We start from the raw sequence: 15,468 nt of genomic DNA on the forward strand, positions 1-15,468 counted from the left end.
ACACCCTTGCATGTCTTGTTGTTAGACATCCTTGAAGGTAACGTTCCATTGATGTCTTTTTCTCCATCTCCCAGTGCAGACACATTCAAAATAATTCATACATTTCTATGTATTTCAGGGTCATAATTATGAAGACGGCATGGAGTTTGCATGTTTCCGCCCCCACGCATGTGTGGGTTTTCTCCGGGTACTCCGGTTTCCTCCCATATTCCAAAAACATGCTAGGTTAATTGGAGACTCCAAATTGTCCATAGGTATGAATGTGAGTGTAAATGGTTGTTTGTCTATATGTGCCCTGTGATTGGCTGGCGACCAGTCCAGGGTGTACCCCGCCTCTTGCCCGAAGACAACCTACCACCCGGCCCTGGGGTATTGCTACACAAAATGACCAAGTCATTGTATGATACTATCTAGTAATACAAATCGTGATAACAATTAAACAAATATAGAATTGGTAATGGTAATGGTTTTATTTCATTTGAACATGCATCAGATTACAATTGAATGCATCATATAATCAGTTCACAGTTCCACATGTCCAAAAGGAGTAGGAAGAAACAAAGCTTATTAAAAAAAAAGCTTATCCTACCCCTCCATTTGGTACTTTTACAATCAGTAACTGTTACATTTGTTCACTTCCTGCTTTCCATAATACAGTTTAAGGTTTTTTTTTTGTTTTTTTTTTCAATACTGTACCTCGTACTGAAGTACGAGTTGATGACCATACAATGACATAATGGGTACCATAGTAAAAATAGAATTAACAATGATAACAAAGTATGCAAAAATGTACTTTATTTAATGTTGAATAATGGTGTTTTCATGACAACTTCACCATGATAGCTTGCACTTTGATGTAAATAAACACTTTGAAGATTAGTTTTCTTTCGATATACTTTTACAATGATGACGACAAGACAAATGATGATCATAAAAGTGATGATGACAAGACACCACAATACTTCCACAGGTGATGCAGATATCGGATGCAGCCTGTTGCCTTCTATATCATACACACAGTTAAGGTTGCTCTCCAGTTTGTAGGTGATGTTACAACCCTTAGTGATAACTGGGTGGACACGAGACACTTTGAAGACCTCATAGGGTGGTATCAATACCTGGTGAATTTGATCCATTACAGAGTAATGGGATATGTCGGCACCGAAACATGTATTAATCTCAAAACATGTAAGGCAACTTTCAAGACTACTATTGTCAAAAAATAACATAAAAGAGCCAAATCGGATTTGTTGGTTAGATATGTTTAAATGTAAAAGTCTTTGTGTTCTGTAGTAGGTACTAAGACATGTTACCTGACTATGTTTCAGAACTTGAACGGCATCACTCAGGGAGGAATAAAGAAATGTGTTGATATAAACTGTTTCATTCCTGCTTTGATGGCGTCCAACTGTTATGACACTCTGCAGTTTCCCAGTGGAATACTGCAGTAAAGAGCTTGTATACGTGTATATGGCAACTGCATGCTGCTTCTCCATGTACATGTGCGCTGGCTTTCTAGCTTTTTCTTCTGCATCACTCCAAACTTTACTGAAGTTTTTCAGGGAAGCCCATTTCTTTCTTATTGCCATGTCAATCAATACAATTGGATCGGTTCTGCAAATGTCGCCCCTGGCGGCAACCTGCAACAAATTCTCAACAAAAAAAGCAGTGTGTCAGCATTTAAACCACCAGATGGCAATATTATCCCTGATGCATGCAGTACAAATACCTTTCCAGCAATGCATTGGCTGACACAAAGGAGATCTATGATAACAGATAACATCAACAGGCGCATGTTGGGTTGCTTTGCAAAATCCATCTGGAAGAGAAGAGTAAATCAAATCAGGACACTTTACAACCACAAAAAATACTGTTTTGGCACAATGCCCTTGATTACAACTAATTTATAGCTGAACCTCTATAGTTGAGCACGATGGAGGTCACACAATTTCACCCAATCATACAGGAAACAGCACACCTTGGAAATCATCCACTACCTCAGTCATCAACGTATCTCACTCGAGCTCATTGAGCGTAAAACGATGACCAGATTTTGAGGTACTTATGTTGCCGGCGTCTGCACGGCGGTGGAGTGGTTAGCACGCAGGTTAAATTCCACCGTCAGCGATCTCTGTGTGGAGTTTGCATGTTCTCCCCGTGCATGTGTGGGTTTTCTCCGGGTACTCCGGTTTCCTCCCACATTCCAAAAACATGCTAGGTTAATTGGCGACTCCAAATTGTCCATAGGTATGAATGTGAGTGTGAATGGTTGTTTGTCTATATGTGCCCTGTGATTGGCTGGCGACTAGTCCAGGCTGGGATAGGCTCCAGCACCCCCGCGACCCTCGTGAGGATAAGCGGCAGAAAATGAATGAATGAATGAATATTGCCAGCGCCACAACACTCCTATAAAATTAACACTCAGACAATAGTTCATAGTTCATAAATACTACTAAAAGCAACTTATGGTCCATTGTGACTTATATACTGTATGTTTTTATTTTCCTCTTCATGACACGTTTTGACTGATGCAGCTTATAGTTCAGAAAACAAAGTAACTGTGCATGTGTTTTTCCTTGTTCATTGAGACATGAGACATAAGAATAGCTGAAAAATAACAATAGATGCTGTATATATGCAACAAAGAGTTGAACATTTCAATGTTACTTTGTCTGCATGAGCAACTCGTGCTCCAAAACAGAGACCAGTTGTATACACGTGCCCCACATACAGCACAAACATGATGGTGATCATGCTCTGAAAACATGTCTTCAAATTAGATAAAGAATCCAAAATACTTCAAGAGCTTACCTCAGTGAAAGCATCACTATGGTAAAGTTTGTCTTCAAATCGGAGAAAATCAACTCCTTCCTGGTCTCTTTCTTTAAGATTGTTTCCCCACATGCCACTCAACACCTTAATCAAGCGGGCTACCAAACCGGATCTGCAAGTGTTGCCACACTCTGCACAGTAGTGATGAAGTCATACAGCCTGTTTTCCGCACTCTTTAGCTCTTGTTGTAAAACAATCCACACAGCAAGACAATGGGTAAAGGTCGTCTAAATACAGTCAAATGGAATATGTTCATTTTTGGCTGCTACTGTTGGAATGCAAAGAGCACGTTGTTCGGTAAAACCATTTCAAATGTGTAGGGTGTGATCAAAGTTATTTTCTTCTGTATAAGGTGTGTTGCTGTTCAGGTCAATCCTGTTCGGTGGGACTTCCTTGCCATCAAACAGTGCGCCTCCAAATATCTGCACATGTTTCTCAGGATATTTCACAGACAAACGGTAAGGCTTTAAAACCCACTTTGTATGACATAGGGGTCTACATACATTCATGCAGTTTTAACCTGTATGCTATGGATTGCATATGTGTTGACTCAGACCATTGTGTGTGAAATTGGTATGTTCTCTCTTTGTGGGACTGTTTTCTGGATCTTAACAAAACATGTGTGTAATATGTTCAATGATGAGTAGATGTAAATGAAAAGTGATATGTCCACTGTGTACTGCACACTGGCTCTCAAATAGTCAAGTTGGGATGGACTCCAGCTTCCTTACACTGAGCATATTAAGTGATACCGTGGATGTATTTTTTTTTAATAGAAAGCATTTATTCAATTGCAAAATAAAAAAAAAAATCAAGCATGTTATAATCATTTGGCGTGTTTGTGTTTGTGTTTGTGCTTGTTATTGTGCTTTTGTGTTTGGCAAAACAAATGGTATAGTGAGCATGACTGGTGTATGTCAATGTTTTTGTTCTGCCCAGCAGCAAGTGGGTGGCACTTGTGCCAGGTATTGAGGACCCCAGAGCAGAGACCAAGGCAAATGTCTAAATAAAGTATTTAATTATAAAAAAAAAGGGCAGGCACAGAGGAGGAAAAAAAAAAAAGAGTACAACAAAATAAGGATTTACAAAGTTGCTCAACCACTGACAGACAGTAGGCAACAAAAATACAAGTACAAGGCAGAGAGACAAAAGGTCAGGAGCAAAAATGAAGCATGCAAGGCAAACGATCTGACAGAGGAACAATGGAAGTGGCGCGGTATAAGAAGGCCTAATGGCTGATGGGCAACAGCTGTGCAGACCAGGAGAGCAAGGCAGGAGTCCGCTGCAGGACAGAACAGAGACAACAGGGGGCAGCAGACCAAAACGAGTGCAGATCATGACACAAAGAGTGATTTAGCGTGCAGGCCTCACAGCTATGAGACCCGAGTTTGATTCCACCCTTGTGCATCTCTGTGTGGAGTGTGGAGTGTGGAGTGGGTACTCCGGTTTCCTCCCACATTCCAAAAACATGCTAGGTTGATTGGTGACTCCAAATTGTCCATAGGTATGAATGTGAGTGTGAATGGTTGTTTGTCTATATGTGCCCTGTGATTGGCTGGCGACCAGTCCAGGGTGGACCCCGCCTCTCACCCAATGACAGCTGGGATAGGCTCCAGCACCCCCGTGTCCCTTGTGAGGATAAACCATACAAAATGAATGAATACTTGGCCTTTGCCTTTGGTAACGTCATACATTTTTTAAGAATTTTCACTACTTTTCTGATGATACACAATACATTCCCATGTTTCCTGATGTCCAACAGCCACTCTGTTTATCTGCATTTTAGAAACTCAATCCTGGATGGCAGAGAACAGCTTAAGCAGGACAAAACTGAAGGTATGATAATCGGTCTTGAGACATATCAAAATTACAGGCGTGGACCATTAAAAACCTGGGATTTTTCTTTGATTCTAAGATGAGTTTTATTCCACAATTCCAACAAATTGTGTATTTTATCATTGTTCAAAAATATAGTCCGTCCTACTCTCTCTAAGGGCAACACAGAGATGATTATGCATGCATTTATCATTAGTCTTATAGATTATTGTTATGTTTTGTTTTCTAGTCTTCCTAAAAAGAATATTTCATCCTTACAAATACTATTAAATTTAGTGTCCTGACGGAGTTGGGTCCAAATTACACCAGTTTTAAAATCATGACATTGGCTTCCTGTGTGCTTTGGGATTAATTTTAAATTTGTTATAATGGCTGTAATGGTCTTGGGCCTTCTATTATAATATGAGCCTTTGCGGACCCTGAAGTCCTCTGGCACTGGTCTCATCATCCCAAAAGTCAGGACACACACACACAGGGAGGGACCTCAGGGCTACAAGAAATCTTCAGGTTTTTAAGACCCAACTCTTTGACCTGGCTATTACGTAAAATTGTCTTAAAAGATCTTTGTGGCTGCACGGTGGTCTAGTAGCCACATAGTTAGGGTTAAACACTTTTGGGTTCCATTTTTTAATGTATGAAAAGTGCTTTATAAATAAAGTTACAGCACAACTTGAAAGAAAAGCCTCAAAGCTTTATCAGGCTAAAAGTACCCTCACATCTCTACATTCTGGTGATGTTTCCTCCTTCAGGCTGGCCATTAAAGGATTTTCCATCAAAGATGGTGAGATGATGATTCCACATCAAGACCTTGTAAGGAGTTATACATCTGGATGATGCAATAAGGGGATAAAAGGTAGGGGAGGGGAGAAGGGGTATAGGAGGGATCTGACAAATGATCTGAGGCCACCGCCACCAAAACAAAACATCAAATTGCCTGGACAATTCCGCAAACATGTGATTGACTTGTAGCTACAATGTGATAATGATTTACTTGCATACAACTATAGTGCATGTTGATTTTTGTATCCAGATGTGAAGTTGGAAAGACCATGAAGATATCAAGATCACTGACAAACTGGGCAACCTTTCTGTTGATTCTAGCGGCAATGTTCGCCTTGTATCGTGACCCATTTGTAATCCTTTGGTGGCCTCCGGAGCCTGTCCAGGTCAGTACATTGTCTGTTGTACATACTGTACCAACTAAACAGCAGTACTAGTGTACAGTCGACATATACTGTATATAATAATAGCTCCACTGTTGATAACTTTTTTGTCATTACAGAGGCCTCAAATTTTACCTCTGCACATGGAGACGGAGTCCATTGATGACATGTATGAAGGCTGTCGGTCGGAGATGGCTGCTGTGAGTGACCGACTTGGAGTATTTGAGCGTGGCAATAACAAGCGTTTTGGTTCCGCTTGGGCTTTTGCTGAAAAACACGCAAGAATGCCTGTGCATAAGGACATGAAGCAGGAACATGCCATCGCTTTATACTTGTACACCAGCGTGCCTTTGGTCCAACATGATTTCAGTAGAGCAGTCAAAGAAGGCAAACCAAAATACAGCACGCCTGAATTTCAGTTCCATTACTTCTACTTCTTCTTGACCGAAGCCGTCCAGCTGCTGCGTCTCACATCCTGCAAAACCAGCTATCATCGTACATCTGAACACTATGACGTCAATGTGGTGAACACAAACATGCGTTTTGGTGCTTTTGTTTGGGCAGCCACAGACAAGCGGACGTTTGAGTCCAATGGCAAAGTTTCCTGCTTTGAGATCCACAGCTGCTTTGGTGCTGATGTGACATTCTACTCTGCTAAAGACCAAGCGGGACAAGTGCTGATTCCTCCATATGAGGTTTTCACTATCACGGATGTACAAACTGATGAACAGTGGTGTAATGTTGTCTATAAACTACAAAGCACTAAATCACCCAGGGGAGATCTGAATTGTAAACTTAATCTGCAGCAAATAAAAACATTTGTATGATCTTTGCAATTCGTGGAACATTTAATAATGCAAATGCGTATCGTGAAAACAACTTCAGCAGGTGAGACAAGCTCCCACTCGCATTCAACACAAGTCAAGCAAGAACATGGGGTGGGTACTTTAACAGAGGTGAGTCAATAATAACATTTTCTGTTTTAATGTAACTGATGTGCTGAAAGGGTACTTGTGGATGTCCTGATGGCTGTGGGTGGTAGCCATTATGTCTAATGGAGTCTGTAGGAATGACAGCTTGTTAGGGCTGTAGAAATTAACGGGAGGCCTAAAGAACACAAGAAATCCCACTTTTCTGACGCTCCCCCCCCCCCATTTTTCAGGTGGTCACTTTTTCGCCTTTCTTTGAGTTGCTTAAATGACACTTCTGGTCCGGGAGGTGGACAAAACCCACCAAACAGGGATCCCGGCAGGACCTAAAGAAGGCAAGAAATCCCACTTTTCTGATGCTTGGTTTTTAGTTTTAAACTTTTCATGAGAATTAACAGGGGGAAATATGCCCGGCTTGAAGGTAAAACCAAAACGTAATTACATAAATGTGACAGATGTCTCTCACCACTGCATGCTGTGTTAAGAGCTAGGTTTTAGGATACAAATCTGTAGAAGAAAAGAACTAGGGATGTTGAACTGTTCCTGCTGTGTTTTGAGCATTTGTAAGGCATAGTGCCCTATGTCTATTTCAAATAAAAAGCAGACCTAATTCAGTCGTCTTGACCTTGATGACACAATAGCCGCCACAAGAAGTACACTGTCAGAAAAACAAGGAACTTGTCTCAATGCAAATGTGTGAGTCTATTAAAATATGAAGGTGAAATTTATAAAGATTAATTAGATGTCTTAACTACAGATACATAATTAATCTAAATTGTCTTCATCCCTTGTCTGCACTTGTTTGATAGTATGTTTTGGTCATTAGTCATTCTTTTGACATTTATGTAAATGCTATACATTGCTTTGGGCATCATTGCCATCACTACTACAAATGGACACATCACTAGAGATCACTTAGTGTTTTTTCTGGGAAATTCTGGTGTAAATAAACACTTTATTAACTTGCGTGAATCAAGTGTGACAAATAGAAAAACAGAATTGTTTGTTAGAACCTGTGGTGCATTGTTGATGCAGTACTGGTAAATGGAAATGTGAAAAAGACATTTGCACATTTGCTGGAACTTCTCTTTTCTGAGAAAGGAAGTACATGTCTTATCTTGACTTTTTCTCAAAATATTACCACAAAAGTATACATTTATTCTAATAGGTAGCTGTTGCTATGCAATGTTGTGCAACATATGCACTGTATCAAAGGAAGCACCTTTTCTTTTTGTTCCTATTCAGGAGCTACATAGACTGCCAAACCGCTTGTTGTCATTTTGTACTCTCTCCTTGCAATAATAACACATACAAAATCATTGACTCAGATCTTTAAATTATAAAAACAAATATCCACAGCAGCACGTCGACTGAGGTGAGTCAGTCATAATATGCAATGATCTTTGGTTTTGTTTGTGTTTTAATGTTGTAATGTTGTGTTGACAGGTTAACAATGGCAACATTGATGTCAGTGTGGGCGGTGGCTATCGTGGTTTATGGAGCCTCTTTAGGAATGACACAGGTGCTGTAGAAATTCAGGGAGTTTTCAAAGTTGGAAATGGTGGGAATTAGAAGGAATAAACCAGCTAGAATCAACAAATGTTTTTTTCTGTAACTCAGAAGGCATTTCTTTCGAGTGTATCACACATTATTAGTAACTGAAAGCCAGGCTTGCAGGTGTGGTCTTACACGGCGACCCAGTGCACGCAGGTGATGCCAACCTAAGGTAGTTTCCTCTAAGAGTTTCTGAATCTGCTTCTGTGCGGTTTTGCAGGCTTCAGGCGGCGGGTTCTTACTTGACATGGCTGAGGATGCTGTTGACGACATGTACGAGGGCTGCAGAGACAAGATGGAGTGCAAAGTGCGGAAGGACTATCTACTGCAGGAGAGGCATCAAGACAAAAACCTTAGACTGGCCTGGGCTGAAGCTGAGGATTACTACAGGAAGATATGGGGCCGTAAGATGTCCAGAAGACGCTCCAATGCACTGGGGAAAGAACAAATCATGGCCATTTATATTTACTCCCTTGACAAACCTCCAGTCTACTTAGATTTCAATACTGAAGTGCGAAGCCAGAGGTCCGAGTACAAGACCACATTCAGATATCACACTCTACACTTCTTTCTGACGGATGCCATTGAAAAGCTGAGGTTACGTCGGACTGCAGCAGAAAAATGCCTGACCATCTTCCGTAGAGCGAATGCTTTCTTCCATCAAAAAGCCAACACAATAATCCGCTTTGGTTCTTTCACGTCTGGCGCAATGGGTCAGTACCTGAAAGCTGAAAAATACGGAAACAAAACGTGCTTTGAGGTGACCACATGCTTTGGGGCAGATATCTCCCTCTACTCTAAGCTCGGAGAGTCTGAGAGGGAGGTCTTAATTCCTCCCTACGAGCTTTTCAAGGTGACCAAGATAGAAAGAAGCACTCCCAAGATGAAACTTCCCTGTGAGGTGGTTTATAAACTAAAAAGTATGGAACGAACACTCTCCAATTTAAATTGTGCTCTCTTTTGAAACTGGAAAACGTTTGATTTTTGAGTACAAACAATTTCATGCTTACAGCTAATTGTTTCTTACTCTTGCTTAGTGTGGCACTGAAAATAAACAAAAGGATAAAAGTTATGTTTCAAAAAAGCTTGAATGTTACAAGATACCACACTCAAGACACACCTGAACAGGACAATCAGGCGAATATCAATTAATTGTTCTACTTCAGCCAATGTTTTTTTTTCTAACATGTAGGTAGATAGTGCAGAAAGGAAGGTATTAGTAGGTGAGGTTCATGACTGGTGAATAGGGGCGGAGTGTCCTCCATAGATCAAGACTTTGCAAATGAACAAGTATGGTTGTCATCCAATGAAAAGGTGAAACGCATTTGCATGCATCTGTCTTTATATCTATTGTGTTATTGTAATGATGAATTGTCTTGGCCGACAAAGACCATCTCATCCAGCAGAGGGCAGTAGAAAGCACATCATTGCTATTTGCTTTTTTAATAAGTTGTGTACAGCACTATGATGTAATGAAAATAAATGTATTTCAAACTTCCACTCCTTTAATCAGTTCAATTTCTGCTTTAAAAAAATCCACCTGATTAAAAGTTATCATAAGCAACAAATATTTGCCTATGCTTTTCCTACAATATTGGAGTGGAATTGCATGCTTTTTGCAACAAGCACAGAGTTGTTAGATATTGAATATTAAACAAAGTTTAAGCAGTAGTATTGTTAAAAAATGCATACAACAACAACATGAAATGTGTAATATTAGCCAACTAAAGCAAGTGATGTGGTGTTAGCAATGATATATGATACATGGATGCTATTGTACTGTAGTGTACAGGGCTTAAAGTAAAAAAACCCTGAGCCTGAACTGCCCCCCCCCCCCCCGCCCCCAATATATATGGAATCACAAACTAACTTAAACGTACCAAATACCACCCAGAAGTGCATACAATTCAACACAAGTTCCCAAGCATTACTTTCTTAACCAGTTAAAGCCACTGTGAACGTTACTGTCAACAGCCTTAACGTTAGCTAGCTAACGCTAACAGAGGCAACAGGAGAATGCCCACAAGTAAATAGCAAATAAATGCAGCCCAACGGATCGTCTCGCGGTAAAACTCCGCTATTACTCATAGTTGAAAACAGCATATGAAACCCAGTTGAGGTGAAAGATAGTATGTTTACAAAGCAAAATACGGATGCATCTAAGTTCACTCGCCTCCTCCTCCGCCGCAGCGACTTGTGAGGGACAGGCAGCCGCTGAACACCCCGACTGAACACCGGTCACTCATTGGCTGATCCGGGCATGCACTGCGGTCTCACGGAGAAACGCAGCTTTCTGATGTTTTAATTGTTCCCGAATACAAACATTTTAAAAGTATTTGTTCGAATTAATTATTCGTAACAAAAAGTCATTATTCGTGCCGTTCCGAATACCGTATTCGGGTTCGGCTCTACCCCCGTACCATACACTAGCTTCTTGGAGCACAGCACACAAAAACATACACCTTTCCCCGAGTTGTCATGAACGCAGCACAATCGTAGGATTGGCAATAGCTGCATTTAGAGCCCTACCACATGGCTACAATGAGTTTGTGTTTGTCTGAGATTATTTTTTTCTTTCGTTGGTCATATTGAAATGCCGGAGATCCGGTATAGTGCAGGAATACTTTAAGCCCTGAGTGTAGTATTAAAATGATTACATTTTAGTTATAAAGGTATGTTTCTATCATAATTGTGAGTGACTGCTTGACTTAGTAAGGTGCAGGACTTTGCTTGAGCTGACAAAGAGTAACTGAAGAACCCACACCAAATCCTGCATATAAAGGCTCACTAAAGTGAGCCTTAAATCTATGGATGAGCTCCATAGTCTCTGAGACAGCGTAAAACGCTACAGTGTTGCCAGCATAGTCCAGGTACACACCAATCCGTGACGCCCTGGAAGCATTGGGAAGGTCCCGGTCGGTTTTGTTGTGCCAGGCGGAATAACCCGAGTCTGAGCAGAGCAGACTCCATGACTTGCTGTTGTAGCCTAGCAGACTGTGCGAGTTCTTCCCCTTGCGACTGATGCTTTTATAAGCCACACCGACTGAGAACTCACCGCTCCACTCAGCCTCCCAATAAAATCGAAAACCAGTCAGTGGCTCTTTGCACAACACCTGGGAGAAACCATCAAATCGGTCAGGATGATCGGGATAAAACTGGACTGTTTTCTTCCTGGTGACCCTTTGGTTTCCATCTGATAGAACCAGCTCTTTATAGGCTGTGTTTGGATCGAAGGACATCTTAGAAGAGTCTGAAAAGGGAGACATTTGATACACTGTTGTGAACACATTATATACACTATTGGAAACATCCCGTAATATGTACTACGATATTCCAACTAAGATTGTACATTAACTGCAAAATACTCACATCTTAAAAAGTCTGCTCTCATTTTTGGCTCCTGAAAATCCACTCTGCTTGGAACTGTTGGTGTGAAACATATTTTTTTACATTGAGTTGATCATTTAATTTGCTTCAAAGTTGGTACAGGTCACTTACGTTTCAGCCTTTTGTCCCCATTTCTTGGCAAAAGGATGTACACAGGTGTTTCGCTGACTGTAAATGTTACATATGTTATTACTTACTTGACTTTGCGATACTTGGTATGGTAAGTCATGTTTTTTTGTAAATGATCTGGGCAAACCTGTCTTGGAGATTTTACTCAGTTCCTTTTTACAGATGTCATCCAGGTGTTCCTTCATTTCCAAAGCTGTTTTGCTCATTTCACTGAAGGAGAACTGAGGGTTGATGAGCACTTTGGGCACCATGGCTTCCGGAGCAACACACAGGGTTGGAAAATTCTATTCAACAACATACAGGCGTACACTAGATTAATATTTACGCACAGAACAGCATCAATCTATTGATGCCTTTAATCAGTAGTTCCCAACTTTTGTTGAGCTAAGGCACATACGTATTTTACATTACAACAATCTCACAGCACATCACCAAATAAAAATGTTGTATGAATGGCAACAGGTACATACAGGAGTTAATTGTGTACCTTCTGCCATCTAGCGGAGGACAATTTAATAGCTCTAACTGTCGCTATACTTCACAGGCACAGATAGATTAACAAAGACACATTAATTTTCTGACAAATTACACGAAATTAGGTAATTTCCCGCAGCACACCTTACCATGTCACGCTGTGCTGTGGCAACATGCTAATTGGCTTGCTAACCACACTGCCAGATCAACTGGTCAGTGGTCACTAACTAAAAACAGTTAGCTACCCCACAACAACATACACGGCAGATGTACGGATGTACCATTAGGCAGACACAGGCAATTAATTGGTGCCTAAGAATTCCAGAGGCGCCAAACTCTCATAAAAACTGGTTATTGATTTTTTTTCTCTTCAATTTAAAGTGCATATTACCATGTTAGCATCAATACATGTGCTTAAAACTACATTAAAATGCGCAATGATTGTCATGATTGTTTTAAGTGCCCCCATCCCTTTTATGCAATGGACTATTCCATATTAGTACGCATGTGAATCTGGAAAACATGAGCAATGCAAACGTGTTGCATTACCCCAGTTTGGGGGAATTAACATGGCGATGTAACTACTAGCCAGACATATACAGTATCTGTATCAGATTTCAAAAGCAGAAAAAATGGCGTAAAATACATACTCTTGTTAAAATTTAAATTGAAATAATTTGAAAAAAAAAAAAAAATCAGCTCAGCAGAGGGATGCAGAGAGCCCAGATGACTGGGAACCGATGGTGGACTGTCAGAGGGGACATGAAAGGCAGATAAATAACAATGGAAAACCTGCAGAAAGTGAATGTTGTCTTCCGTTTCCAGGATCTGCCTGAGCTCTGCATCTCTTCGCTGCAGTTCAAGTATCTCCTGCTCCAGACGTTCCACATAGCCATCCGCTTGAGACATAGCCGCTTGCATATTGGCTGTTATCATCTGATGGATTTCAGCCTTCCAGCGCTCCACTGCCTGTAGCATCTCATGAAATGTTTTATCACTCTCAGCTTGGGCCCGCTGGGCACAGCTCTGGCAGATAAGGTCACATTGTCAGGATGAGTACACAAGTTATATTTCTGTAGTTTGACTTTGTATGTGTCAAGGAGTGGTCTTACTTTGAGAACATCTACGTTATGTTTCAGCTCTTGCAGCTCCTTCATCCTCTCCTGAATTATGTGCTGGACCTCCGACTGTGTCACCACCAGCACTTTCTGATGGGAGAAAAGACCTTCATAAATTTCAGAAAGACAGTTCGGATCTACCATATTTAGGTTTTGGCGAGAGGATGGTAGGTGTGAATTAAACTAATAAATGTAAAGGAAAAAATGAAAATATAAGACTTTTCTTAGCCCACTGAATTTTAACAATGACTAGACTGTGTATTTTTACAGCCTCAGGCTTTAATAAACACTGCTTAAAAATATTCCACTTTTGGTACTCATGGTGTGTTTTTCCATGGCTTACCCACAGAATACCTTTTTACTAAATACTAATAATTCTTCAATTACAGTGTGATGGAAAAAATGTGCTTCAGCTTGTTGTGATGTGACTGATTTGACCCATCACTGGTCCCATAATGACATCAAGACCAACCAATGCAAACCATGATGCAGCTTGTCATGACTGTAAACTGTAAACTTACCAATAAAGTAAATATTTGCTGCAGATTGGCGTGAATGATGTAACTGATCAATCGCTTCTGCTGCATCTAATGACATATAAACCGGCCAAAAACCTGTCCCTATATGAAATGTAGACTTTGCTAGAGCCTTTCATACTCTCAGTATAAATGCCCCCAAGAATCTCACCTGTTTCTCAATGCGCTCCTCCTCTGCCGAGGTGATGTTATGGCTGCGGTGCTCTCTAACAGTACACAACACACATATGCACATCTGGTCCGAACGGCAAAACAGCTCCAGTCCTTTCTCATGTTGGGGACAGATCTTCCTGTCCAGATGCCCGGTTTCATCCACCAGCTTGTGTCTCTTAAAAGTGGACGACTCGTAATGCGGCTTGACATGCGTCTCACAGTAGTAGGCAAGACACATGAGGCATGATTTGACTGCCTTGTTGCGGCGACCGACACAGAAATCACAAAAAGACTCCCGATGCATGTAAGGGAAAGGCGTAAGTTCCGGAAGCTGACGTCTGGGTTCGTGGTAAACGTCCGGAATGTCGCGCCTCAGCACGGGCCGCGGGGTGAAGGTGGCACGGCACTGTGGGCAACTGTACACTCCCATGTGGTCAAACTGGTCCCAGTAGATCTTGATGCACTCCAGGCAGTATGTGTCTCCACATGGGATGGTGACTGGGTCTCGCAGTGAATCCACACACAGAGGGCACATGGTTTCTGGTGGTAAAGGGAAACCGGACTCAGCCATGATTCTAGTCTAACTGAAAATGCTTGAAAAAGATGTAGTTTCACAGTTTCCTGGGAGCAAGTCAATACTTTCCAAACTTGTGATCTTCTGATCCAGCATGCTGGCACACTGTTGTTTTTTGCTGATATTCAGAAGGGGAGGTTTTGTGTACACTACAAGCAGACAATGAGTTAAAGAAGCAGAGTCTGCTATCTGTACCAGTTTCAGTCAAACACACACACACACACAAACACAAGAGGCTTTCACCCAGACAGTGGAAAAAACATCTTTAAAAGACAGTTCTTAATACAGTATTAACAGTTTTTATGATGGAGTAACAGGGAAATGTTGCACAGCACACTAGCCCAGGTGTAGATACAAGATACAAGGTGCACGATGCACAAGTGGTTAGCATTATGATCACACACAGATCTGTAAGATCTGGGTTTGAATCTCCTTTGGACCTCTCTGCGTAGAGTTTGTATGTTCTCCTCGGGTACATCAGCTTTCTAAACATATGCATGTTAGGTTAAATGGCGACTCTAAATTGTCCATAGATATGAATGTGATTGTGAAAGGTTTGTTTATCTGTTGGATTGGCTCGGGACCAGTCCGCGGTGTACCCCGCCTCTCGCCCAAAGCCAGCTGGGATAGAAGTGACCCCCGTGAGGACTGGGCGGCATGGAAAATGAATGAAAAGTGCATAAAAAAAACATATGATACTGCATATATTACTAAAACTAAGTCTAATACTATCATTAGTAGTGGTGTCCCGATACAACTAATACCATTACCAACATTCATTCA

The 15,468-nt window shown here is 41.1% G+C and overlaps 4 protein-coding genes across 10 annotated transcripts; 2 read left to right on the forward strand and 2 right to left on the reverse strand.

Annotated features, from left to right (window-relative positions):
- Positions 1–472: 472 nt before the first annotated feature.
- On the reverse strand, positions 473–5,528 carry LOC131125894 (T-cell ecto-ADP-ribosyltransferase 1-like). The gene is made up of 3 exons (XM_058067894.1): positions 2,812–5,528; positions 1,730–1,819; positions 473–1,640 (listed from the first exon to the last, which is right to left on the reverse strand). Exons 1-3 carry the CDS (start codon positions 2,902–2,904, stop codon positions 795–797), a joined length of 1,029 nt encoding a protein of 342 aa, XP_057923877.1. The 5' UTR covers positions 2,905–5,528; the 3' UTR covers positions 473–794.
- LOC131125899 (ecto-ADP-ribosyltransferase 5-like) lies at positions 3,021–6,966 on the forward strand. Of its 6 annotated transcripts, XM_058067952.1 has the most exons (6): positions 3,035–3,129; positions 3,201–3,290; positions 4,619–4,668; positions 5,418–5,449; positions 5,699–5,834; positions 5,951–6,097. In XM_058067952.1, the coding sequence occupies exons 1-5, from the start codon at positions 3,074–3,076 to the stop codon at positions 5,702–5,704; spliced, it is 234 nt and encodes a 77-aa protein (XP_057923935.1). In that variant the 5' UTR covers positions 3,035–3,073; the 3' UTR covers positions 5,705–5,834; positions 5,951–6,097. The 6 variants fall into 6 exon arrangements, with proteins under 6 accessions (XP_057923909.1, XP_057923899.1, XP_057923935.1 ...); XM_058067926.1 differs by having other exon boundaries at positions 3,021–3,290; positions 5,951–6,966; XM_058067943.1 differs by lacking the exons at positions 3,035–3,129; positions 3,201–3,290 and adding an exon at positions 4,458–4,512 and having other exon boundaries at positions 5,951–6,966.
- ftr84 (finTRIM family, member 84) lies at positions 5,688–15,468 on the reverse strand. The gene is made up of 7 exons (XM_058067880.1): positions 14,110–15,468; positions 13,417–13,512; positions 13,097–13,330; positions 11,958–12,114; positions 11,813–11,869; positions 11,684–11,737; positions 5,688–11,564 (listed from the first exon to the last, which is right to left on the reverse strand). The coding sequence occupies exons 1-7, from the start codon at positions 14,680–14,682 to the stop codon at positions 11,023–11,025; spliced, it is 1,713 nt and encodes a 570-aa protein (XP_057923863.1). The 5' UTR covers positions 14,683–15,468; the 3' UTR covers positions 5,688–11,022.
- LOC131125919 (erythroblast NAD(P)(+)--arginine ADP-ribosyltransferase-like) lies at positions 7,157–9,844 on the forward strand. Of its 2 annotated transcripts, XM_058067965.1 has the most exons (3): positions 7,157–8,135; positions 8,207–8,282; positions 8,535–9,844. In XM_058067965.1, the coding sequence occupies exons 2-3, from the start codon at positions 8,214–8,216 to the stop codon at positions 9,276–9,278; spliced, it is 813 nt and encodes a 270-aa protein (XP_057923948.1). In that variant the 5' UTR covers positions 7,157–8,135; positions 8,207–8,213; the 3' UTR covers positions 9,279–9,844. The 2 variants fall into 2 exon arrangements, with proteins under 2 accessions (XP_057923948.1, XP_057923957.1); XM_058067974.1 differs by having other exon boundaries at positions 7,157–8,282.

The sequence above is a fragment of the Doryrhamphus excisus genome, chromosome 1 (genome assembly GCF_030265055.1).
Source record: "Doryrhamphus excisus isolate RoL2022-K1 chromosome 1, RoL_Dexc_1.0, whole genome shotgun sequence".
In the NCBI taxonomy this organism is placed as follows: Eukaryota; Metazoa; Chordata; class Actinopteri; order Syngnathiformes; family Syngnathidae; genus Doryrhamphus; species Doryrhamphus excisus.

What these genes read in the sequence shown, in the direction of transcription:
- LOC131125894 (XM_058067894.1), bottom strand. Translation starts at nt 2,904, where the DNA reads ATGTGGGGAAACAATCTTAAAGAAAGAGACCAGGAAGGAGTTGATTTT. An exon ending in ATAGTGATGCTTTCACTGAG is followed by an intron (nt 1,820 to 2,811) that starts GTAAGCTCTTGA and finishes CTTCTCTTCCAG; the next exon opens with ATGGATTTTGCAAAGCAACC. An exon ending in GCCAATGCATTGCTGGAAAG is followed by an intron (nt 1,641 to 1,729) that starts GTATTTGTACTG and finishes AATTTGTTGCAG; the next exon opens with GTTGCCGCCAGGGGCGACAT.
- LOC131125919 (XM_058067974.1), top strand. Translation starts at nt 8,214, where the DNA reads ATGGCAACATTGATGTCAGTGTGGGCGGTGGCTATCGTGGTTTATGGA. An exon ending in CCTCTTTAGGAATGACACAG is followed by an intron (nt 8,283 to 8,534) that starts GTGCTGTAGAAA and finishes GCGGTTTTGCAG; the next exon opens with GCTTCAGGCGGCGGGTTCTT.
- LOC131125899 (XM_058067907.1), top strand. Translation starts at nt 5,679, where the DNA reads ATGTTGATTTTTGTATCCAGATGTGAAGTTGGAAAGACCATGAAGATA. An exon ending in GGCCTCCGGAGCCTGTCCAG is followed by an intron (nt 5,835 to 5,950) that starts GTCAGTACATTG and finishes TTGTCATTACAG; the next exon opens with AGGCCTCAAATTTTACCTCT.
- ftr84 (XM_058067880.1), bottom strand. Translation starts at nt 14,682, where the DNA reads ATGGCTGAGTCCGGTTTCCCTTTACCACCAGAAACCATGTGCCCTCTG. An exon ending in ACAACATTCACTTTCTGCAG is followed by an intron (nt 12,115 to 13,096) that starts GTTTTCCATTGT and finishes GTTGTTGAATAG; the next exon opens with AATTTTCCAACCCTGTGTGT. An exon ending in GAGTAAAATCTCCAAGACAG is followed by an intron (nt 11,870 to 11,957) that starts GTTTGCCCAGAT and finishes TAACATTTACAG; the next exon opens with TCAGCGAAACACCTGTGTAC.